The sequence below is a fragment of the Furipterus horrens genome, unplaced genomic scaffold (assembly GCF_987537825.1).
Source record: "Furipterus horrens unplaced genomic scaffold, mFurHor1.1.pri manual_scaffold_6, whole genome shotgun sequence".
Classification (NCBI taxonomy): domain Eukaryota; kingdom Metazoa; phylum Chordata; class Mammalia; order Chiroptera; family Furipteridae; genus Furipterus; species Furipterus horrens.
The window spans coordinates 116281210-116308359 of NW_028327176.1; the positions used below are offsets into that span (position 1 = coordinate 116281210).

General features: G+C 36.9%; 1 protein-coding gene across 1 annotated transcript in view; it reads left to right on the forward strand.

Moving 5' to 3' along the window:
- ADGRB3 (adhesion G protein-coupled receptor B3) overlaps positions 1-27150 on the forward strand; it is a 709724-nt gene that overhangs the window by 293120 nt on the left and 389454 nt on the right. The window contains exon 9 of the mRNA XM_090282641.1: positions 18083-18277. Coding sequence (XP_090138767.1) covers positions 18083-18277 — 195 coding nt within the window. The remainder of the gene's footprint in view (positions 1-18082; positions 18278-27150) is intronic.

Genomic DNA, 27150 nt, shown 5'->3' on the forward strand with positions numbered 1-27150 from the left:
GACCATAGGGGTGCATAGGATCTTTTGAATTGGTGCTTTGGGATTCTTAGTGTAACTCCCAGCAGTAGAATCACTGGGTTTAAAAGGAGTTCCATTCTTAAATTTTCAAGGAAATTCCATACTGCTTTTTACAGTGGCTGCACCAGTCTGCATTTCCACCAACAGTGCACAAAGGTTCCCTTTTCTCTGAATCCTTGCCAGCACTTGTTGTTTGTTGATTTGTTAATGATGGCCATTCTGACAGGTGTGAGGTGATATTTCATTGTGGTTTTGATTTACATCTCTGATTTGACATTTTTATATTTTACAGTATGTTCACCCCACTAATATTATTTCTCTTAACTTTTTTACCTATCCCTTAATACCTGCCTCTCTGGCAACCATCTCTTTGGTCTCTGTTTTTATGAGTTTATTTTTATTTTGTTTTTTTTAGATTCCATATATAAATGAAGTCATAGGATATAAAAATGTTATATCAATAAGAATACAATTTTAGAATGCAACATATTAACTTAAACTATACATCTAAAAAATACAGATAGATGTGGATGGATGAATAAGTAGATGGAGGATATTGATGTCATATCTTTTTACACATGAATTATGTTTAAAAACACATAGACGAATATAGACACACTTATACATGCATACATACACACATTTGGTACTGGTCTAGGGATCATGATCATCTCCTTTACATTCCTTTCAAGGAATTATAAAAACTAATGTGTGCATTAAAGAATGCTTAACTAATACATTGATCTTAATATATATATTCTAAATAAGTCAATTGGAGATGGAAATGAAATCAACTTCCCAGCATGCTCTCAGTGCTATTGCTTCCCATGCTTTGCCTGAGTAGCAAACCTAGATAGTGCTTGTGATAATAGAACCATCCTGATTCCCACCAATTCTTAACTTACTTTGAAGATTCTGCATCTTCTCTCTAATAGAGTTCATCATTTCATAATTTATTTTTCTGTTTTCCTTGAGGGATTTCATTACTTGCACCTCTATATTCATTAAGCTCATTAAATTTTAATTGGTACCTACTTCAAAGAATTATTTAAAATAAATCTGTGTTTTCCAATTCTTTTACATACACATTATAATATATGTGCATACATATAAAGATTTAAATATTTTATATACTCATTTTTATTAATATATAATAAACTAAGTTTGAAATAACATTTTATCATCAGCAAACATGAGTTGAATATGTTCTATAAACTCTCATAATTATAAATCTATTGAGATAGCCAGAATGGGGTTATTGATCAATTTAACATATAAAATCATTAATCTATTGTATTGGCATCTTGTTTGAATTCTTTGAGGACAGAAACCATGTTCTTTTAATCTTTATTTCTCTAGTGCCTAACACAATGCTGAGCATATACTAGAGATTCTGTGTGGTCTGAAATAAAGAATGCCTTTGCTGCTTTTCTTATCAGTAGGGGGATACCAGCAGCTGGAGGTTTCTGAGAAGACGATACACCAGACTTAATACTTATGAATTTTAACCACATGAATTTAATATGTATTATCCCTCCATGTGAAATTTTCCTAGCTCAAAGGTACTTAGAAATGTGGGGTGATTAATGACATTTCTTTACAAAATTATTTGGCAATTTCAGAGAAATTTTAATAAGCTAATAATCATGAAGTTTGTTTGGAAACCTTATAAGATACAAAATTAAACACTGTGATCCAACTTCTGTTTATAAAAAATAAAAATCACAAGCAAATACACACAAAAAACAGGATATAGGCATAAAGTGTTAAATGTAATGGGATTATTGGAAATGTTATATTCTCCACATGTTAATATTTCATTTTATACTCTGGGATATTTTCTAAATTTTTAACTAGACAAGGTAGAAATAATTTCAGAACCTATTGTGAACTAGGCACAGTAGTTAGACAAATTAAGAATACTTGATATAATACTTATAAAGCTATTTGGAGAAAAATGGCTGAATTTTGTACTGTAGTGGGCCAGACTTTCCTGAAATTAAATGCACCCACCTTGTTTCTGGTACAATTGGACAATCATAAGCAGCTTCTCTCCCCCTCCTACCCATCCTTTCCCTCTTCTTCCTCCTCTACCTCCTCCTTCTCCTCCTCCACCTCCTCCTTCTCTCTCATTATCTCTCTCTCTTTTACATGCATATAAATTCACATACACAGAATGATGGACTACATAGAACTGGCAGAATACATGCCCTTTGTAGGTAGACAGCTCTCTAAAGCAAAAGGAGTTGAATCGGGTTTCATTCAGCTTTCTCCTAAGTTCATTAAATAGATAAGCCTCTCCTTCCCTGGAGTGGGGTGAGTGATGGGAGACAGAAAAATCAAAGCTATACTATAATAATAGAAAGTCCTTCATATGGGAATATGGAGAGTTGGGTATGAATGTTCCCTTTTAAATGGTTCCTTCACATTACTGTTTCTATTTTCAAACTTTAGTTTAGCAAACGTCTTAAAGACAAAAGTTGGAACAATAATCTATCCAGTCATCAGAAGTTTGACTCTGTGGGAAGGGATGTCAAAGAGCTTGAATCCTGGTTCAAGTCTTTGTTTCTCCTGTTTCCTCCACTTCTATGATGGTTTATTAGGAGTGAGAGATAAAAATAGCAATTGATAACTGGGGGTAGGGGAGCAAGGAGGAGGAGGAAGAGAGAGGCAGAGGAACAGAGACAGAGAATAAGTTTGCTTTCTTTTTTTCCTCATTTTTAATGCTTTTCAGGTGAATTTTGCTCCATTGCAACAAAACTCTTCAAGTATCACACACACTGTTTTGGTCACCACCTCATTGCACAGATGCCCAGCATATTGCCTAAAGGAGGATAATACATTTTATTGTTGCAGCTTATTTAAAAGAAAGAAAGAAAACAATAGCCACCATAGCTTTGTTTACAACAAATGCTTATTGAACCAAAAAGTATTGAAATTGTTTTCTTAATGAGCAATTAAGAAACAAAGAACCTAATACTATGGTCCAGGGTGAAATTAGTTAAATTTTGAAATATTCATCAATTAAGTTGAGGTAAGTGACCCTGAGAGACAGGAGTTACTTCTATATGTTTTCTGTAGTAAAAATATGTCTGGAACACATCAAGTGATGGATAAAGCTGGGAGAAAAACTAAATCAGTAGTTTCTCAATTCTGGCTGAACATTTTAATCACTTTCAAGTTCTTAAAATATACTTAAGGCCAATTAAACGGAGTTGTTTCCAGCCCATACCAGTTGTTACCATAGTGCGCTTTCAACAACCAGAGCTATTATTATTACTAATCATGACATTAGTTTGGCATCCACATACATGTGTTTCTAATTACATGGCCCTCTCATGGAACAATATGGCTACTCTTGTTTTAAGTATGCAAGATGTTGTATGCGATTGCCTGTTGCCAGATTTCAGAAGTTTGTCAGGGTCCTCACTCCCAGAGCTCAAGTAATCATTGCACACTCAACAATGCCAAAGAAAAGTTGAAAAACATTACTTTCTTTAAAATGGACAGAATCCTCACAATTTTATTCAGAGTCACAAGTTATTCTTTTGGGGATCTGAATTTAACATCACAGTTCCAAAGATTTTTAGCATGCAATCCTGAGTAAAACTATGAGTTCACTGATGGTTCAGCAAATGATAATACTTCACATTTATTGAATGCTATCTGCGCTGAAGGAGCTAATGGAAAATATATGTATTTGGAAAAGATATGTTAATTAAATCTTGATATTCTAAACATTTCATATATCAAAGTTCACAGTATATGTCAACAAAATTAATATTTTAGACTTTACACACCGTATGGTCTCTGTCATAACTGCCTAACTCTGCTGTTGTAGCAAATAGAGCAGTCATAAACTATAAGTGACCAAGGCTGTGTTCTAATAAAACTTTATGCAAAAACAGACAATGGCGTAGATTTGGCCCACATGTTGTGTATGGGTCACCAACACTTGGTCTAGAATATACATTCTTTAAGGGTTTTTAAAAAATATCTTAACTCTTTTTAAATTCTCCATCCAAGCAATGCACAAAGTCTATTTTGTATTTTTTCTTTCTATTTTCTTTAAAATTTTAACCATAGTCATTTTAAATACTTATCAGTTAAATCTAATATCTGGATAATCTGTGAACTGGCTTTTGTTTTATTTTGTCAGTCACATCATGTGGTATACCTTGTAATTTTTGATTGGCTGTCAAACATTGTATATTTAAAAAATGCTGGGTCTTCAGACAATGTTCATGTCCACCAAAAAGCGTTCCTCCCTGCCAAGTTGACCAAATACAGTGAGAGCTATGCTTCAGTGCATTCAACAGTGGGTCTGGGTCAAGACTGTTTTGCACTTTTAGTAAGACTACACTTGCTTAACCCCCTTTTTCCATTGTGTCTTTCGGATGGAGAGCCTATGTGTGCCCATCCCATCAACCTGAGACACTACAGAAGATTCACCTCTTCCCTTTAGAAGGCCCCAGCTCAGTGCCCCAGTGTTCTGCTCAGGTAACTTCAAATACATCAGATATCTTGAGGAGAAGATCAACTGGTTGCTTAAAGCTAGACTCTTCTCACTAGGCATTTATTTTCAAATCCCTACTTAAAGGGTGGAGAAAATTGCATGTTGCATTTTAGAAGTTTTTATCTTCGCTCCTGATCTTGCTACACAGTTCAAAAACTGAAGAATGTTTCATGGTGAACAGTCCCAGCAACATTTCTAGGGAGCCTTACATTTCTAATATACTTCTCCTTTCCTGGGCAACCAAAAAACATTAGTTTCTCTTTATGCCCTAGAGGGCTTCTGCCTGGACCACACCTTCTCCTAAATTCTTGCCCAGATTTAGCAAACATTCCCAAAGGAGAAGGGGCGGGGGGCGGGGGGGGGGGGGCATGGAGAAACTGGTTGGAATTGTTGGCTTACAAGGATCTCCTCTTTCTAGAAATTAGTTTATCTCATTAATACTTCTCTTATGCTCTAAAAGAAGGTGTTTTTTTTTTTTTTTATAATTTGTATATATTTTTCTAATTGTGTTGGCAAAAGGATTGACCTTACCTGAATTGAATTACTATACTGTACTAAACAAATAAATTTCAACTTTATTGTAAAAAATAATAAATCTTTAAGTTCATATAATAATGTTTCCTAGAAAATTATAAGGGAGTCTATTGTATAGATGTATAATTAAATACTTATAACATTTATACTTATCTTTTCTCTTTTTAAAAAAGAGCTCACAACATATTACTGATCATAATACAAGCCCAGGAGATTTTTAAGCTTCTCTCAGATGTGCATTTAGTGTGACTAAATAGAAGAAATGTTAGTTAGTTTTAGCCATTAAAATTCACTGACTTGGAACTTACTCATAGGATAATTTAATACAATATACTTGTACAGAAAATTATATTTTGGCAAGTGCCAAAGTAAAAAATATTATAAAGGAAAGTGTATAATATTGTCCAATCATTCATGCATCCATTCATCTACCCATTAACTTAATTCTGTGCAACACAATGCAAGAACATGTGAATGAATCTTAAATGTGATACACACAACAAATACAAAGTAGATAAGAAAGAGATAATACAATTACAAACTGTGATATACATGTTGAAGAAAATGAACACAGTGCCAGCATAGAGAATGATGTTTGAGGACTGCCTCAATAAAAAAGTCAGTGAGGTCTCTATGAGTAAGTGACCTTTAAAATCGTGACCTGAAAATGAGGTGGATCCAGACATGCAGAGTGGAGAGAATGAGTTCACCAGGGAATGAGAGTAGATTTCACTTAGAGAGACTAGCATATGAATAACCTTGAGGTCTTTGAGGAGGTGTGCTGAGCAAAAAAAGAGACTGTCATGAGATGAGTCTGGAAAACTAGGTAGGGAAAAAATATTCTGTACCTTAAAAGCTTTTCTAGGAGTTTGGATTTTATTCCCAGTGCAAAGGGAATCTATTGACAGTAGAGGATTGATGTGTTTTGATCTAATTAAAAAGGGTCATATGGCTCTTCTGTGGAGAATAGACTGTAGGGTAGCAGGACTGGAACCTCTGAAGCCTGCTACAGTGATCCAGATGAGAGATGATGGTATCAACCTTTATTAAGGTTCAGTGAGCACATTTAGCTGATAGTGATGTCATTGTCTGAAATAAGGAAGGCAAGACAGTGAGGAGTATCTTGAGACAGGTGGGTCTGGGGGTTGCCAAAGATTATATTGTACTAAGGTTGGAAATAAAGAACTTAGAGTATAGCTAGTCAATTTAGTTGTGATTTTTTTCTCCAGCAAAGTTGAGCTACTTGAATAAAGGTGAAAAAAAGGCATTTGGTAGGGCCAAAATGTTTCTGAAAACCAGAAGGGTCAGCAGCACCCAGGAGCTTATTAGAAATGTAGAAACTCAGACCCTGTGTCAGACCTACCTAGTCAGAATCTTAATTTTGAAAAGTTCCCTTTGAGATTCAAATGCACAAGTATGTGGCAGCCTGGCTGAGTGGCTCAGTTGGTTGGAACATCATCTCATACACTAAAAGGTTATGTTTTCGACCCCTCCCCCCACACACACACATCAGGGCATGTATAGAAGCAACCAAGCAATGTTTCTCACAGCAGTCATGGAGGCAGCCAAGTGATGTTTCTCATAACAGTCTCTCTCTCTCTCTCTCTCTCTCTCTCTCTCTCTCTCTCCCCCTGCCCTCCACTCCCTTCCTCTCTCCCACTCCTCTCTCTCTAAAATCAATGAACATATCATTGAGTGAAGATTTAAAAAAAAGAAGCATGTGGCAGGTTTTATATAGGGTTTAAGTTTTGGTAGATAAATGCAAAAGAGTAAAATGTAAAAACAAATTTAAAAGAAAGTAAAATTTTTAAAGAGCAAACATTTGGTATACAAATGCAAAGAAGTGAAATGAGCGATAGCCAGCTCCATACCATCACAAGAGAATGCCATTACCAGGGCAAAATCTTTTATTCTCTCGCATCCTAATCCCATGAATGACTATGATGAGTGGAGCCTCCCTGATGACCTGGGTTGGGCATGTACTGTGAGTGAGAAATAAATATTTATTTTTAGGCACTGATATTTTAAAGTTGCTTGCTATCACAGCATAACCTATCCCATTCTGACTGATACACTATCCCAAGGACCAGAAAACTCAAGTAATGGAAGTAGAATTGAAAAAGTCTTATAGAGATACTGGGTTACTTAATGTTCTGCCTCACATTGAGAAAGTCTGGGTCCTAGTCTGTGACCAATATACTGTGAGCTCATGGAGGATGCTCCAGTTCTACCCTCTGGCTCAGAATATTAATAAAAACTTCCAGATTTGTTTGATGTTAGGAAAAGAAATTTCACGTACCTAGGTCCTTTTTCAAGAATTGTATTTTGAGACTTCCGGCCAAGATGGAGGCTTAGACGGACACGCTAGGTCTCCCTCTACAACTATAGAGGAATACAACTACTTCAAAACAAAGGATAACTAGAAATTCCAGAAAATAAAACTACACGGAAGTCCAACATATGAAGTTATAAACCAGCGGTACCATTTGGGCAGGTAAGAGTTAAAGAGGGCAGTGCTGTTTGCGGTTGCACCTGGACAGCGGCTGGCGGCGAGGAATCCCGGCTGCGCAAGCCCCTGGCGGTGCGCGACTCCGGCGCTGGGGAGAGCGGCCGCCGCATCGCCTTGAACAGTGAGGCCCAGGGGGGCGGGAGGACGGATCCCGATCTCCTAGCTGAATAACTGTGTGAATCCATCTTGGACCCCCGCCCCCAAAGAAAGCACCACAGGGCTGCGAAATAGGTCGCGGACAGGCAGGCGCCGGTCGCTAATTTGTGACGCGTACACAGGCACTGCCCCCGACAGCCAGCCCAAGAAAACAAAACGCATCTGTCAAAATGAGGCAGACAACTATAGAAATCCTGGTGGCGCAGCTCACCAGACAGCAGATAGAGAACCTGACAGATGAACAGATAAGAAACCTGTCAGAGGCTCAGTTCTGGGCCATTGTTATCAGGTGGCTTACAGAATTCACAAAAGAGCAGGAAAAAGATATGAAAGAAGCGAAAAACTTTCATAACGAAAGGAACAAAACCACATATGAGACAGAAGGAAAGGAAATAAAATCCAGAGTTCATTTCAACAAACTGGAATATGGAGAAGGAACATGCAGTCAACCAATGCAGCGAGAGGAAATGGGAAGCAACAATGAAAGGATCAGAAACCTCTGGGACAGCTATAAAAGGCCCAACATAAGAATCATTGGTTTGCCAGAGAATGAGGAAGATGAACTAGAACTTGAAAAATTGAGTGAAAATATAATAAAGGAGAACTTCCCAGACTTGGGGAAGGGAATAGACCTGCAGATCCAGGAAGCAAGGAGAGTTCCCAAGAGACTGGACCCAGGGAGAACCACTCCAAGACACATTATAATAAAAATGTCAAAAAATTAAAGATAAAGAGAGAATCTTAAAAGCAGCAAGAGAGAAGAAAAGAATTATGTACAAAGGGGTCCCAATTAGACTATCAGCTGACTTCTCAAGGGAAACCCTACAGGCAAGAAGAGACTGGCAAGAAATATTCAAAGTAATGAAAATCCAAAACCTACAACCACGAATACTCTATCCAGCGAAATTGTCATTCAGAATAGAAGGACAGAGAAAGCGTTTCCAGGACAAAATAAAACTGAAAGAGTTCATTAGATCCAAACCACTGTTATATGAGATGTTAAAGGGACTGGTTTAAAAAAAAAAAACAGAAGCTAGGGAGATGAAACAAAGGCAAACTAAATAGGCAACGAGAGTGGAAGAGGAACTGTGGGTACGGGAAGCATATTGGGGGGAGGTCAACAGGGAGGGGGAATGGGGAAAGGGAGGGAGATGATATAGGAATTGGGGATCAAGGTAGGAGGGAATGGAATAGATGGAGAGAGGTTGGGAGGAACTGTATGCACAACTAATGGACATAATCTAAAAGGGGGGGACAACTGGAGGGAGGGGGGCCACCGGGTGGAGGGGAGCAGAGGGAAGGGAAATTGGCACAAATGTAATAATTTAATCAATAAAACACATTAAATCTGAAAAAAAAAATAAAATAAAAAAATAAAAAAAATAAAAAAAAGAATTGTATTTTGACTAATTCTAGCCAAAAATTCTGAAATTAAAGCTATTTCTAGATTTTACTTGGTAGGTAAATTTACTTTGTTCTAATTCTTATTTTGGCAATTTCTAGATTTTCCAGGGACATAAACACAGTACACCTGACTCAATTTTTTTTTTAAAATCAATTTTCTTCAGGACTCAGTTTATTCTCATAGCAATACCTTGCAATCGTCACTTCAGGAATTGCTTGGACTAAAAAACTGAGATACCCAATGGCCTATGGCCAAATGCTCTTCACCCTAAGCTTTGTGCAATACACATGTGAGTTATGCAGGTGAATTATGGGCTAAATCTGCCCCATAGTGTTGTCTCTAGATAAGAATTGTCCCTCAAAGTTGAACTCCTAGACCTAGGCCAACTCTGAGATGGACATAGGTTCTATATATCAAAAAAGGAAAATTAAGTACAATTTATGAATTAAAACAAATGGTACACCTTCTTTTCCATACAGAGTGATATCTTTCCTGGAGATACCAGATTTATTTGTAAATAATTTAGTATCATCATCTAGTTAGTGACTTTGATCTTACAAAATGAGTTTTTAACTGAAGCAAAAGGTATATATTTAGATTATTGCTTTATGAAAAGAAGTTTCTTGTATAATTATCTCTTAAGTGAAGCCACTAAAAGCTGTGAGAACCTTTAATACACCTTACAGATGGACTGTAGGAGTCAGTGCTAAAAATAATACATAGATATATCATGTTTAAACTGTGTCATTTGCACAAAGTGACTGCAATAAACCTAGGATTCATGCAACAGAGGCAACTATAACTGGAAGTAGGAGGCACAAAGTGAAAGAATGAGGTTATTTAAGAAACACACCTGCTCTTTAAATCATGACCCTCACTGTATCTCTATATAAAGAGCTAGGAGACTTCATCCAGAACCGTAAACAGCCACTATATTTATACATCAGTTTCTTTCTTTCACGAGTGATCTTGTCAACACTATTAAATGTGAATGACACAGAAAAATTTAAGACTTGTCCTTTGGAACAGAAGTGCTCACTGAATACTGCAATGTGAGCAGATATATCTCTAACAGTTATAATTTTAAAGGAAATATTTAAATTATTAAACCTTTCTGAGCTATTTCAGTGACTAAACTGAGAGAATTACAAAATATGACCCAATGGAAATAGAACTTTTGATATAGCCTGGAAGATTTTTCTGTCTACTTGAAGAAAACTAGCTCTGAAAAATTTATATAAATATAGCTAAATGGCTTTAGGAAGATTTACCCATTATATTCCAAAGTAATGACCACTACTCAAATAATTGGCAATGCCTCAACAACCTGGCAAGTTGCTGCAAGTTTCTTGCTTCTTATATTCTTTCCTCATCTGAAAAAAAGATTTAATGCCTCCTTAAAACAAATGTGGTTGAAAATTATTTTTAAATATTTAAACATCTTGACAGGTTCTAACAAAAGCACTATATAAAGCCTGAGTTAAGCAGGTGGTAATTAAGAGCATAGATTCTGGAATCCAACTGCTTGAGCTGAAATCTTGGGACAATATTAGAGCTATAGAGTTCTAGAGAATGTAGTTCACAGCACAAAGTCTATACTACTTCATCTGCAAAATGGGGATAATTATTATGTCTCCCATGGTTGTTTTAAAACTCAAGTGAGGTAACTCATGTAAAACAATCTCATAGTCACAATATAATAGGCACCCAATAATACTATGTCATTGTTGTAATCATTATTTTTTAAAAGGTAGCAATTATGTAACTATAGTTGTAGATATTTAAAATTGGTGAAATAATTTTCCCATTTATATTAAAAGGTCATCTTTTAAAAGGCAATTCTGTCAGGAAATGTAAAAATTCTTTAGTTATTACATGTACTTTGTTTTGAATAATCGTGAGCTACTATGTTTTAACTCGTTAACTTTTGAGGATGATTGCTATAGAAGGAAAAATTTCTTCTGGAGTTTCAGTTTAATTTAGCACATCCTTTGAGAAAATATCATTGTGTGTCAGAAAATGATCTAGAAATTACAGGTGAAACAAAGATGAATAAGTAGTTACAGGCCCTTTAGGAGTTTAATGTCTGGTAGAATGGATACAATAAGAACACAAACACTAAATACTATATTACTATAAGAGAAAGGAAGATTTACTCCTGTGAGGTTTGAAAGTAGAGGTCATATCATGCTTTTTAGTTATTTGAAAAGAATTCAGGAAGGAGAAAAGAAAAATAACTTAACAAAAGGATTTTTGAAGAACATTTAAAGTTGTAGAACAGTATAAGGGAGCAAAAGTGGGATCCCATGGGCTTTCCTTGGGAAATGGTGAGTAGTTCAGTCAGGCTAGTATTGAGAACCTACAATAGTAGTGGAACAGTGGAATAGATCCAGCTAACACTTCATAGACCATAGTGACTTCTGCATTAACTATAGCAAGAATATATTTTCAAATAGTGTATTATGTCTTTAAAAAATAATTTATTTGTTTCTTGTTTTTATTTATTTTTAGAGAGAGGGGAAAGGAGAAGGAGAGGGAGAGAAACATCACTATGTGGTTGCCTCTCACTTGCACCCCCAACTGGGGATCTGACGTGCAACCGAGTCACGTGCCCTGACTGGGAATCGAACCAGCTACACTTGGCTCGCAGGCCAACGCTCAATACACTGAGCCACAGCAGCCAGGGCTCAAATACTGTATTATGTCTTATTTCAAGAGAAAAAAAAAGGGAAGTTTTTAGGTACCAAAAGTGAAGAGAAAAGAAACCAAAGCCAGAGTTGTAGGGGAAAGCTGATGGTCCAGCAGCCTATGAATATTTCAGGCTATCTGTGAGTCCTAGGTGGCGGAAGCTAAGATTCTAAAGCCTTGTTAGGATGCTGACAAGACTCCCTCACGCTAAAGCAGTGATGCTATATCAAACCCTCTTCAATGGTCCACAACTATCTTGACTGTTCTGGCATAATGGACTAGAAATACCCTACAGGTCTAGAATATGTCTAAGAAATTTGCAGTTCATATAATATTTTTGGAAGGAGAGGGACAAAACAACTTTTCAGAAATGGAAACTCCTAGTCTGAGCCATAAAGTGAAGGAATTAACTTGAAAATGAGCATAAAAATAATCCAGTATTGTTGAACTGCCTTAGGACCCCCACCCTCAGAGAAACACTCAAAACTAGTTTCTAGCACCTCTTTCACAAAGAAGCAACTTGGGGCTGCCAAAACATAAATACATCTCCTTAATTATGAGTTCACAATAATTACAGATAACATGAGGGAGAATCATCAAATGCAGCAACCAGAAAAATTAACAATGAAATGAATAAAAATGATAAAAAATATAACAAAAATTATTATTTGTTTAAAATAATTTAAAGATAAGAGGATGCACAGTTAAGGAATGGGAGAATATGAAAAAGATTAACTAGAACTTCTATAAGTGGAAAATATTGTCATGAAAATTAATTGATAGAATAAATATCTAATTAAACACAATTGAAGAAAGTATTAGTGATCTGGAAGTTAGGTCTGGAAAAAGATCACTCATAAGCCAGAATAGCTAGAGAAAGAAGTGAAAATATAAAAGAGAACATAGAAGTGAAGAATAGAATGAAAAAGTTAGCATACATTTAGTAGGAATGTATACAATATAATAGAAATGTATTCCAGAAACAGACCTCAAAGAGATTGAGGGAGCAGAAATAGTCTATGAATTAGTGCATAAGAATTTTCCAACGTTGAAGATAGATAAGATATTCAGATTGAAAAAGATGTTTAATAAGTTAAAGCAACTACAAATAAATTTAATCTGCATTATACCAAAGACAGAAAGGAAAATCTTAAAAGATACCACAAAGAAAAGATTGATAGTCTCTGAAAGATCAGCTCTTTAACTGACAGAAGACCACGCACATGAAACAAAAGAGGCACTGAAGTCACTTTATGAAAATGCTAAGGGGAAAATAAAAAACACCTCTATCTAAAAGATCATTTGAAAATGAGTATAACTTAAAAAAAAAAAAAAAAGTCAAAGATTTGAAAGAGTTGCCATTCACAGAAGTTTACTAAAATAAGTGCTAAAAGACTAGAAATAAAGGACAATACACTGAAAGTCAAAGTGAATTCAAGAAAAATTGTTAACAAGCAATAGTGGAATTAATAGACTGATTAAAAAGTATTATTAGTTTGAAATCAGTAATAATAATATAATAAAGACTAACTTGAGGAATTCAAGGGTGAGGTAGGTTAAATTACTAAGTAGCAATAAAGATGGGAGAGTAAAACTGAAATAGTAATCACTAACTATATAAAAATAGTAGGAGAATAATGTTTGGATGGGTAAAATAAGATAGATAAATGATTGGAATTATAGGTTAAAATTATATTTGGATGGTCTATAAATCAAACAATGGAGGGTGTATTTAATATGAAAATGGTGGGTTTTATTTATTTACTTTTAGCAGAGAGATGACATGTTCAGAGATGTGAAACATAGGATAGTTTAGTATGGGAAAGGGCTCAGTAAGACCAACGAGGAGACTATTGTAATGAGTGAGATGAGAAGTGCTGAAGATCTGCATTGGGATCTATCTCATGCCCACAAGTAAAAAGGATGGCTATGAATGGCATTGCATAGCTATATTTAGAAACTGAAGATGATAACAGAAGAAGGGAAATAGTCACTGAATGTCCACTTTTAACATCTATCTTCACAGTAACTCATTATAACAACTGTGTGATGATATTTGCTTCTTCCTACAGACAGATCAAATGATTCTAGGAAAGAGGCAAATAATTTCTCCAGTAGTTCAATGTTGTAAATTGTAAACCACAATTTAAATCCAGATTTTAAGACTCCATTTGTTCTACAAACATAATATACTAGCAAGATTCCCAGAAAGACTGTTTAGAAGGTAACTTCTGAGCTTAATTTGCAACTTAAATAATTGTGGGGTTCAAATCAGATTTCATACTTCTGATTTTTATTTTGAAGAGAACTGAAAGAAGACAACAGTTGAAAAGAAAGAGCTATGTAAAAAGTTGATATTTAAATAAGATATACATCTTTTGTCAAAATATTGACTTTGAGTGGTAGGCACACAGTGCAATATAAACATGGTGTATTATAGAAATGTACGCTTACAACCAATGCGATCTTATTAACCAATGTCACCCCGATAAAGTTATTAATAAATAAATAAAATTCAGGCCATATGTTTGAAAGAGGGAAGGATTGTAGAAGAAAGATTAGATGAGATTCAAATCATAGAGATAAGCATAGAGTTAATTCATAGAGATGGAAACAAAGGAAAGAGGTGGTATGCAAATAAGGGACAATTTGAAATAGAGAAAAAGTAAGTTGAAAAAACTCAATCTGAACTGTCCTTCTTCATGATCCAGAAAAAAGAGAAAAAGAGACCTGCAGATAAACATGGATTTGTCATTCTAGGAAAAAGTAGGCTCATGGTAAGGAAAGAAACTTTTACAGTACACTTGTAAGAAGGTCAAGAAACTGGAATTTTTCATCAACTAAATATGTGCTGGATGGATATCTGTCTCGTCCAAACTCTTGATACACGTTGTAATTGCTACCAATAGTCTACACTAGCATGCACAGCTATTTCAAGGTTATTTGTTCTGGGTGCTTTCCACCAACAATGCCAGGAAAAATGCTAATTAATGCCATTTGTGAGAGCTGGTGTTGTGATTTAAGCGCCTGTCTGCCAAGAGCTAGACTGAGAACAGCTTATTCCCCATAACCCTGCTAAACAGCTGTCAGATGGACAGTGATATTAATTTGCTACTGACTGAGGCCATATTTGATGTTGACCTAGACGTGAAAGACTGGTTTTCCTATCTCTGATTAACTAAGCCATCCAGTGCTTTCTGTATTATTTTTATTTCAAACAGCAAAAACATATAGAGATGTTTTATTCCTCAAGATTCAAGTTAGTATTGTGATAATTTTGTTTGAAAGAAAAGATATATTAGATCTGAGCAAATTAGGTCCCTCACAGGCATGCATATGTGTTGCCAAAATAGATACAGAGCTGATCTGAAGTAGTCAGAGGATGTTTGCCTTGACAATCATTTCTGTGTTCTCTTCCTAATGGAGAACCATTTTAGCCCTCACAGCTGGGATCTGCATCCCCAGCAGAAAACTGAAGACTGAATTTTATGACATTTTTTAGGTTAGACCCTATTAACTTAATTTCACTTTGAAACTTTACACTCTACCCACTGAACCATACATTCAAGCCCAGGAGCTGCACTGTCTCTTTAAGCCAGGTATATCTCATGCTATTTGATACCAGTGTTTGCTATGCATGGACTAGGTTGATGAGCAAGTTAAGGCAGCTTTCAAGAGTACCTAACTTAATCCTATGACCTAATGTGACTTATTCATTCATTTATTGATTCATTTTTTTCAATATATTAAGTACATCCTCTAGGTGCTGGGAATATAAGAGTAAACAATGTAGACAAAGTCTCTTTCTTCACAAGACTTATATTCTAAAGGTGGAGTGGGGAAAAAAAATAAGCCAAGAAATAGATGGCACAATGGCAGGTAAGGTTGAGCACAATGAAGGAAGGTTGAGATGAATGATAATGGTACCATATTAGAGAGGGAGTCAAGTAAGACCTCTCTGAGGAAGTGACAGAAATGCATATGGATCTCTGTGGGAAGACTATTCCAGGCAAAAGGAAAAACAAGTGCAAAGGCCCTGAGACAGGCACTGCTTAATGTTGTTGAGGTAGATCAAAAAGGCCGGAGTGACTAGGGCATAGCGAATGAGGGGAAAGGTGTTAGCTGTCCCTCCCCAGGAATGGGTTCCTGTAGGGTGTACAGATCGTGCTGAGGCAAGAAGCTTTCCTGTTGTGCAGTAGCTTGTGATAAGTATTTTAGGATTGTGTGACTCATTTGAATTAAAAAAATTTATTTTTTAAATGTTTTAACCAGATAGGCATATTTTTCAAATCTTAGAGGAGATATGGTAACTTAGTCTCCTATATATTCAATTACATAAATAATAAGTTGCAAGGTTTAAATAAAAGCCTGGGCACTACTGGCTCTAAAGACCATCCATTATATTACACAATAAAGGTATAGTTGAGACATAAAAATATTAATTAACTCTACCAAACTTTTACTGTGCTGTCTTCTAAGGCTGTGATTAAGGAAGGGAACCTACCTTCAAGTTTAGAAGGACTACTAAGGCATGAGCAAATGATTATAATTCACTATGACACAGTGATGTGTCTATAACAAAAGAGATAACACAGAGAAGAAAGTTGATTCAATCCGTTTAAATATTTAGAAGAACTGCCCTGGTTGGTGTGGCTCAGTGGACTGAATGCCAGCCTGCGAACTGAAAGGTTGCTGGCTCAGTTCCTGGTCAGGGTGCTAAAAAACAAAGAAAGGAAAGAAAAAAAAATTAGAAGAACCAGTACAAAATCCAAGTAGTGAATAAACGTGAGGTGATGTAAAGGATGGGGGTGGAATAGCCAGTGCAAACACATGAAGTTATGGAATCCATAACATGAACAGATAGTTGCAAATATTAATCAGTAATTTAGAAAACAGGTAGACAAGGGCTGATCACTGATGCAACCTATACCAATCCTTTGGGATTTAGTCAGTGGTTGATGGCTGGCACTCAGGAGAGACAGGGAGAGAAATGAAAGAAGAAAACTGGAAGAAATAAATTGTATGATTATGTTGTCTTTTAGAATAGTAATAGAAATAGAATATGTCTGAAGATTTTTACTTTACCAAAAATATTTTAGACAGAGTTTTAGAGACTAAAGTAAAATACCTAAAGTGGCAAGATATTTTTTTAAATACAATTTTCTGAAAACTCCTAACTCTTTGGATTCGTTCAGATTGATTGCCACACTGTACAGGATTTGTTGGCACGATTCTTAATGGGAAATTGATCATTACAATTATTACACTTTACCCTTTCTATTTTCATATTTCTCTGGTGTGTTAGTTCTTGATTGCATGATCTTTTGATAAGTTAATTTTATCACAAATTTAGCAATGGAATGATAAGGATTAACCATTTAATAAATAAAGAACAGTACATGGATTCTTGCTATCACTTTACCCTCTCTTACTTTACCATTCTTTTACAATATAAGATACTTTTCTTCCCTTGAACTGTAAGATAAGCATATATGAAACTTGACAGCATATTTCTCTGGCCATCAAACTAATTTAAGCCCTGCATCTTAATAGTTCATTCTGCTGCTGAAGACCTGAGAGGTTATTGGGTTTTTTTGAGTGTTTTGTTTTTTTTTGTTTGTTTTGTTTTGTTTTGTTTGTTTTGTTTTGTTTTTTTGGTCATCTTATTTTTGTTATTAGGTTATTTCTTTTTTAAAATAAAGCTGAAGTAATCTACCTTTTAATCATGTCATAGTAGATCTCTAAAGCTAGAGATATCTTCTAAAGCTAAAATGTACTTGTGGCAACTTAATTTTGCTACTGCATAAAGATATGTGTTTTTTAAGAGGTAAGGCAAAAATCACTAAGCTTGACTTTTTAATACAAATGGAAATTTTGAAGTGTTTATAAGCTCCCATTTCTGAGCACAGCTTACAATCTCCATATTTACCTCATGCAAAAGTAATTTTTATTTTTACTTAAATTAAAAATCTAAGTTAATACATACATTCTCCAATGTGTTGAATTGGGTGTTCTGAGAACGAGATAAAGGCAGGTCTGTCAGCCTGCCAAAGTATATACACTCATTAGTTCTTGTGTTCTGGATATTCATCCAAGTGTGGGAAATGCACAGTTTACAGTTTTAAAGTCCTCCCAAGTGTTTCAAAGCTTCTTGAAAGTTGACTCTCCAACTTTAAACACATTTATTCGATGAAGATACATAGAGAAATAGTAATGAAGATTCTGATGTTTTTTTTCTGTTCTTTTGACCATCCAGATTAAAGAACACCTTGCTAAGGGGCAGCGGATGCTGGCAGGTGATGGGATGTTTCAGGTGACCAAGACACTGTTGGATTTAACTCAGAGGAAAAATTTCTATGCAGGAGATCTTCTCATGTCTGTGGAAATCCTCAGAAATGTGACAGACACATTTAAAAGGGCAAGTTACATCCCTGCCTCTGATGGTGTCCAGGTAAGGGAGGAAACCCCATGAAGGAAAAGACTAGTGAAGCTGCAATCAATGTAGGGCCCCCAAAAGTCAGTGCAGCCAGGAAGGAAAGAGCACTCCCTCCTGCTCGGGGAAACTTCCAGGTTGTGCTTAGTGTGAGCTCTGGAGATGACCTCAATTCCCTTAGTCTTTCTACACCCCAGTGTCCTCAACCATAAAATGCTCATAATACACCTCAAGGAGATACTGAATGAAAATGTGTGTGAAGTGTTCTGAGCCCTCAGATAAAAAGACACTATAACAAATTCAAGGTTGTATCATGGATATTTTATTCCCACATTTAATATCACCATCTTGCCATAGGAGACTATTAAAAGTACATTAAGCATAATGAAAGCTCATTAACTATAACATGCAAAGAAGACATACTTTAAGTTTTGTTTGGGGTTTTGCTGTTAGAACAGGGAGGCCATATTTAATTTTGTGGAACCATTATCTGAAAATATCAGGCAAATAGAGAATTGTTCTGGATAAGAAAATCAAAAGTTCAATAACTCCTCATAGCATGTTTTTCTTATCATGGAAGACTTCTAGAGCAGCCTCATTTACTTCCATAATAAAGTTTAAGTACTCACCCAATTTCAGTATTGCCTTTGCCATTAAAGCAAAGCTTGTTGAATGGCAAACAAAGCATATTTAATGCAACTCCAGTTTGCAATTCAGATTAACTCTTTTTGTGCTGTAGGCTAAAATGTACTCCTGCCAAGGAGGCTGAGTTGATTTTGCATTTCTAGCATAATGTCCTTCCTTTATCTCTGCATAAAGTTCCTTAAAGTGAAGGTTTGGCAAAATTCCCAGATCCGGTTGTTTTCTTTCAGCCTATTCTTCATTTAGGAGTTTTATTGCATTTCACTTGAAAAGTGCAGAGGGTTTTGTTTTGTTTGGATTTTATTCTTGTTTTTTTAATCAGCTACTGTGGGAGATAGTAAGAGAAGGCTTTTTGGAATTATGGGATCATTCATAAATAATATTGATACCCTGATTTGTGTAGAGGCACATACATTACTTAAACATATGTATGTACTGCTGAAAGTAACTGCTATGAGAATTATTGGAGCTGCATTCTATATCATATCACCAGTGTCCTGCAATATATTTTTTAATTGTATAAATACATTGGGGAGATAGGGTGGGGAGATTACCATCATTTGAACATTTCAAAGATACATTTTTTTCCTCACAAAGAATGAAACAGCTTTCCAATTTTCAAATTAAATAAAGTAAGCCAAGTATAGCTTTCCCCTGTAGTTCTGAGATACTTCTATTCATTATCATTTACATTAAAAAATGACATTTGAAGTCCTTGACACAAAATAAAAGTTGCAATTTCAAAACTCCTCAGACGTGTGTGCTCACAGTTGAAACATCGAAGAGAATGGTGTACTAAATAATCTCCAGAGCCTCTTCTAACTCTCAAGAGTGTAGGGCTTTAAGGTTTTAGGTGCCAAAATTAAGCAATTGAGATTGCCAGGTCTGGGGGGAAACATATTTTGATTGAAGAACTCATTAGAATGCATTGACTTATTGAACAATTTAGTTTAACCAAAGGCTTAGTCATGGACATTAGCAGGTTTGATTGAATAGAATGATTTGGCTGATTATTTTATTGTCATTGTGGCATAATCATAAATAGGTTCCTCTGTTTCTAAGGTTCCTCCATTTCTATCCTACTCGCTTATTAGTCCTCCACATACACCCCAAATTCTGAGCGCATTGGTGTCCTTAGTCATTTTCATACAACAGAAACTGCATTGTTCTCTTTTGTTTCTAGAGGTGTCCTTTCAGGAGTTAGACTGCCCTCCTCTTCTAGAATTCCTTTTTCTTCCATCTCCACCTGTCAAAATCATAGCCCAACTCTAGTAAGCCTTTCTGAATGCCAGACCAACAGGCCCCATACTCCATCTGAAAATTATCTTACTCTTGAAATCGCATAGAACTTTTTAACTCTCTTATTCAACCTTTTGCAAAAATATGATACAAATATTTTATATTTATTTATTTTCTTTGCTTGAACTCCAATTTTTAGTCTTCCTTAATATCTCCTGCATCTTACTTAAACTCCAATTTTCTATTTCCAAGGGTTCTGAGCATTTCTGATTGGCTAATATTTTAGGCTTACTAGGGCATAAACTAACCTCATCTTGAATTCCAAATTTTCTTGTATTTTCTGCTTTCCTTTATAGACTTAGCAGTCATTAAGCTGGAATTGTAATGCCATCTTGACATAGGTGGGGCGATGGGGAAGGCAGTGTAGAGTGGGATGATTAAGTGTGCTTGCTCTGTAGGCAGAATCCTGAGCTTCAGGGCTTTGACACTTGTTAGGTAGGTGATGCTAGACAAGTTACTCGACTTCTCTATGACTCAATTTTCTCTTCCATTATGTGGGATAATAATGCCTACCTTATAGTGCCAGTATGAGGATTAGATGATCCATGTAGCTGTTACATAACATGTTGCATATAGTAAGAGCTCAAAAAAAAAAAAAAAAAATGTTGCTCTTGTTATCCCAGAAGGTAAACAATACTCTTGACGGATCAGAAGTCAGGTCACCAATTGCCAATGCAAATGTGGATTTTGGTATCTGTCCTACCAAGAATGGAAGGTCAGGTGTTTCTCATGTCATCAACTAAGAAAGGATGGCATTGCTTTCTTCTTTTTTTCTTTTTGCTTTTTCACTTGGTACAGAGGAAAAGGGCAGAGGAAGTGTCAAGGACAATGGGAGTCAGAAAATAAGCATTAGTCCTTGAGGTCAACACTGCAGGGCCATTTGAAAATTGGAGGAGGTGTGGATGAGAGAACGTCTTCAATCAATAACGGGGATGCCTGGCTCAGTGGGAACCAGGTCATGAACAGGACCATAACACCAGCTGACAAGCACTCCCAGTCATAAATGACTGTTGCTTTCGGTACTTCACAACCTGAGAGGGTTCCCTGTTGTTTCCCTGTGGTTGAGAGAGCCTTGTACAAGTAGCAGCTCTTTCTAGTATTTAAATATTGCCCTTCCTATAAAGGTGAAAATGAGAAATTAGATGCCAAATAACTTCCTTAAGTGGGTGAGATATTAAGCAACAACTCTTGCTTCACAAATCGAGATGAGTATAGCCTACCATGAATAAATGTAGCAGATGGCTGCTGGCTGTGAGGAGCCCACGGTCTCCATGGGAGAGCACAGAGCATGCAAGTCAGTCAGGCAGGATGAGGAAGGGAGGCAAGGATGTTTTAGGAGCAAATATAGTGCCACCTGTCAATTAGTAAATGCCATGGAATGTAAGTAAATGGCTGTGGTTTTATGTCTTAAAAAACACAATAAAATGTCTGATAGATAGTTCTATTTTTCCTTCTTGTTTAAAATCCTTAATCAAGGACACTTTTTCATTGCTTTTATTGACAGAGGAAGGGAGAGAGAGAGAGAGAGTGAGAGAGAGAGAGAGAGGTGTGAGAGAGAAACATCAATTGGATGTCTTCACGTATGCTCCCCCAACTGGGGATTGAACCTGCATCCTGGGCATGGGCCCTGACCCAGGATTGAATCCTCAACCTTTGGTCTATAAGATGATGCTCCAACCAACTGAGCCACACCAGTCAGGAATAACAGGTAGTCTGTCCTCTCAGAATCCCTCATTATTTTCTTCAAAGTCAAGAAAATACTGAGGTTTAGATTAGCACAATGTACAGATAGTTTAATTTTCTACTGTGATTCCATTTATCATAACAAATACCACAATCTAGGTGTGGCTTAAACAACAGAAACTTATTGTAGAGACTAGGAATCCAATATGATTTCTTCCAGGCCTCTCTCCTTAGCTGTGCACATGGCTGTCTGCCCCACTGTGTCCCCATGTAGCCTTTTCTCTGTGTGTGCCCGCCCCTAGTATTTGTGTGTCCCAATGTCATCTTCTTATAGGGACCCCCATCAGATTGTATCAGGGCACACCCTAATGTAATGGCCTCATTTTAACTTATTACTTCTTCAAAGGCTCTCCCTCCAAATACAGACACGTTCTGAGGTCCTGGAGGTTAGTTAGGGCTTCAATTTAATGGATTCAGAGGCAGCCACAATTTAGAATAGGGAATTTTGAAGGACTATGAGAAATCCCCTTTAGCAAGGAGGTATATGCTCGGCCTCCCCCCAGGAAAAGGACCTGCTATGGCTTCTGCCTATAGTGTTGCCAGGGGTAAACTTGTAACACACACATGCTTCTTGCACATGCTGACTTATTGATTTATCAGCCAGACCTGCCCAGACATGGGTGATGGGTCACTACCTCATTCCTCACTTAAGAAGCATCCTCTGTCTAGATTTGAGGATGATTTTGTCACCTTGAGTTATGATGTTTGTATGACTTTGTCAGGCTACCTCTGGGGTAAAAATCATTTAGTATATTTAATTGTATTAGTTTCACTAACTGTTCAGCCTTTTATTTTAAAATGAGGACCCCAGGGCAAGACCCAGTTGATGCCCTGAAGCATTGAATATTTACTACTGCTTTATTCCACAGAGCCTCCCTCGTCCACTGCACCTCAAAGCAGACCCACTCTGCTACCCCTTGCTAGAGCCCGTGACCCTCAAATTAGCCTTGAGAGACTGGTAACATCATGTAAACCATTGTCCATCCAAGCTATTCAGAAATTCCATAGATCCATGAGATTATTGTGGACGATTCCTGGATCAATCAATGCTCTCTTGTCATTTTCAAAATGAGTCAGCGTTTCTGTGATACTTGTGACTAAGAGAAGAAAAATACATATCCTTAAAAAGTCTGGCTTTTTTGCCCCCAAACTAGGGATTGTTAGGGAATATTTACTTCCATCATTTGCTCTCACATTCCTCTAAATCTGACAGGTGCAGTGCTCAAGCTTGGGCAGTGTGCCCTGCTGGCAGAGCTCTCTGGTCTGCTCAGGACACCTCGCCTGCTGTGGACCCCACTACTGACCTACCTGGCCTTCATCCCCCAATCCTTTTGTGCCCCGAGTTTGTCCTGGTTTTCCAGTGGCTCAGTTTCCTGTCTGTGAATCATATTCTTTACATAGCTTGGTCTCTGAAACCTGCTAGGGATATCCTGGATTATATATAATCTCCTGTCTTCCTGACTCCTTGTTAGTTTCTAATTACCAATGGCTAGTCGATGTGCTGCTTGGATACATAGTCTGGATAAAAGAGTTAAACCACAGTATAGTGACTCTTTGTCCTGGTCAATTGTGAGTTGTTTATTCACCTGTTAAAAAAAAAAAAAAAAGTTAAAGCACTTTTTAGGGATTGGTTAGCTTTAAAAAAAAAAATTACAGCAAACTCAAGATTATTTGTATACTATTTTTATTCAATTTCATTTCTGTATGCTTTCTTGAATACAATACTGAGAAGTAGAGTCACAGCCAGATCACAAGGGATTGGACATCTGTTATCCACACTTTAATCTGGAACCTGGGTGTGTTTATGACTTCATGTGGTTCCCTAAAACATGCTACCATCATCTCTGGCCTCAACAAAACAGACTACTTTCTGATATCCCTGTTTCTACTCTTACTCTCCTTCACTTTGTTTCCACTCAGCAGCCAAAGTTAGATTTTTATTTTTAATAAAGTTCATGTCATATAATCATTACAGGATCAAAGCCCCACTCTCTCTAACTTTTGCTTATATTTTCCACCTGTGTTCTTCCTCCTATATTCCATTAAGCCCTCTATTCAAGACAACAACTCCAAATGTGTTGACTTTATTTCTCTTTCTTAAACTTGTCCAGACTGTCCCCTTTCCTAGGGAATTTGTATTTTCTCTCCCATTTTTTCTGGACCTCTCTTCTTCAGGTCTCCCCATGGCTGCCTCCTTCCCCTCCCTGTTATCAGCTCCAATGTCACTTCCTTGGGAAAGTCTTTCCTGCTGACCATTCAACCTAGAACAGTTTTATACACATACATACAAGCAGACACACATCTCCCTGACCTAGTCATTCTCTGTCTTCACACATTAGTTTATTTTTGCATCACCCTCTGAAATCATCTTATTTTTAAAACTTATTTCCTTATTTATTGCCTTTCTTTACCCACTAGAGTGGAAGGAAAGAAACTCTCATGTATCTTGCTCACTGTTGTATCCCAGCACTTAGAACAGTGGGAGAGGTAGGCAATAGTTATTCAATAAATATGTCTCAAATAAGTAAACACATTTCTGCTTCTCAGGTCTTTTCCATGTCTTTCCTCACCTTTCCATTCCCACATCCACTGCTCTTTGAGAGGCCTTCATAATCGCTACTTTGGGCTATTTATAAACTTTCCTAACAATGTCCCGGTCTCCATTCTTCTTTCTGACAATACCCCTTTCACTCAGCACCAGGGTTATATTCCTGAACACCTCTTGATGCCATTATTTTGCTCAACAAAACAGCATGTATACTATCAAATGCATCCTTTCAGGGATGGGATGGTAGTAGTGATGCATAAGGCAGGTTTTCTGTGTGTGGCAAAAAATGATCTGTGTTTACGGAAGAGGAGGCCCCTTCCGTGGTTGTTGCTGAGTCTAAACTTGAGGACCAGGGTCAAATATGCATTAATGAGGACCTACAACTTCTGAGTAGTACCCGTCTGTGCATCCTGAGCCATCAGAATGCCATTTTCAGTAGGAAGAGTTTGATCCCATGCTTACTCAAGGTAACGAATTTTCATATTTGTAAAAAGAAGAGTCAATTCATTTCCTGGGCATAGTGAGAATCCTGGAGGCACTGGGTGTGTGGCAGTGGAGGGTGTTGAAAGGAGGCAGCAAATTAGGTGGAGACTAATTATTGATTTTTAAAAGTTCTTCAAATGCCTAGCCCATGATCATATACAGGGTATGTATGCAATCAAGTTGAAATATTTCAGTATTTATACTTTCCTATGTTTTATGCTGTACACTAAGGGTACAAGAGTGGACAAAATACAAATAATCCCAAACAGATTATAGCTCGGTGGAAGGAAACAGCCCTAAACTGATCTTCATACAAATGCATCATAATTAAAAATGCTGATATACTTTAAAAGAACACTATACAGTCAAGTCAGCAACTCCAAGTCAGCATTTTGTCACCTGTCACCCTATACGTGAGTGCTGTACAGCTGGCTACTACTCTCCTCTTTTGCTTTAGAGTGAAGAAGCAATCGTTCATCCATGGGTAAATGCACGGTAGTTTTGCTGAAGCACTTGAGCGTGGTGTAGAAGTGTAGTGGAGTTGGGGACTCTCGTGCTAATTCTCTCTGTATTTGGGAAAGCAAATTATCATAACAGAGAACAAGGGCCCCTTATGGTAGATATAACCTCTTTCTGCACATCATATTTTCGTGATGGATTACTTCTCTGAACTGGCCGTTGCTTTCTTCTGTGGATCATTTGTGAGGCCTGAATGACAGAGATATTGGGAAATAAAATATAAAAATATTCACTGGATAAGATCAGAAAAAATTATGCAGACCCAGTATATTTGGAGAAGAGGAGCGGTGATCTGATAAGGACTTTTTGAGGAAATTGTATGTAATCTAGACATGGAAAACAGGAAAGGTTTTTCAAATAAAGAATGGGAAGCAGAGCAGTCAAAGGAAGGGAACAACATGCTGCAGGTCCAGAAACTGAGCAGGGAGGAGTTTGGGATGCATGAAGAAAGCTGACAAATATGGAGAATAGAGAGTAGGGGACAGAATAGGGAACAGGATAGTAAATTAGAATTGGAGAGGTAGAAAGGGGCTTGATCATGCTTGCCTCGCAGTCACCATGTGCTTTAGAGAGTAATTAATGACCTACCCCTGTGTTGTGCATCCTTAGCCTAATGGCTTGTCTCTGCTTCCTTGTCTAGCCTGTAAGTCTTTTTTATGCTTTTCCTATATTTCTAGTCAGGACCATCACTATTCTTCAAAACTTTCAGTTCTACATTACTAAGTCTATTCCTTAGGGCTTGTCTTTGTCTCTCAGTGCCCAAGCTTTTTGCTGGTGGGTTAAGAGGAGAGCACATCTGGGGGCCCAGATACCCTAAATCACTAGCCTAATCTACAACTCTATTTCTACATGGAATTCAGAAAAAGCTAAACACTACGACATGCTCCAGTAATATTTATAGAAAATTGTATACAGTTCATGAGAAATATGTCAAGTGGAAGCAATCATACATTGGACAAAGAACTATTTACCACTTCCCATAAAGAATGTCCTTTTAGTCTCATGTGATCCAGTCTAGAAATTGCACTTTGAATGTGGCAGAAACACGTATGCTTTTTTAATGCAATTTTATTATTTTTATTTTTATTCTATTACAGTTGTCCTTATTTTTCCCCCTTTGCCCTCTTCTGCCCAGCCCACCTCCCACTCCCAAAGTTAATCCCCACACCATTGTCCATGTCTGTGGGTCATTCATACATGTTCTTTGACTAGTCCCTTCCCCTTCTTTCCACCCCCCCTCCCCTCCCCTCTGGCCACTTTCACTCTTTTTCACATATACATCTCAATGGTTCTATTTTGCTTGTTAGTTTATTTTGTTAATTAGATGCCTCTTATAAGTGAAATTGTACAGTATCTGTCTTTTACCAACTGGCTTATTTCACTTAGCCTAATATTCTCCAGTTCCATACATGCTGTCACAAAAGGTAGGGGCTCCTTCTTTCTTTCTTCTGCATAGTATTTCATTGTGTAAATGTACCACAGTTTTTTGATCCACTCATCTACAGATGGGCACTTAGGCTGTTTCCAGTACTTGGCTATTGTAAATAGTGCTGCTGTGAATATGAGGATTCATAAGTTCTTTTAAACTGGTGTTTCGTGATTCTTAGGGAATATTCCCAAGAGAGGAAATGCTGGGTCAAAGGCAATTTCATTTTTA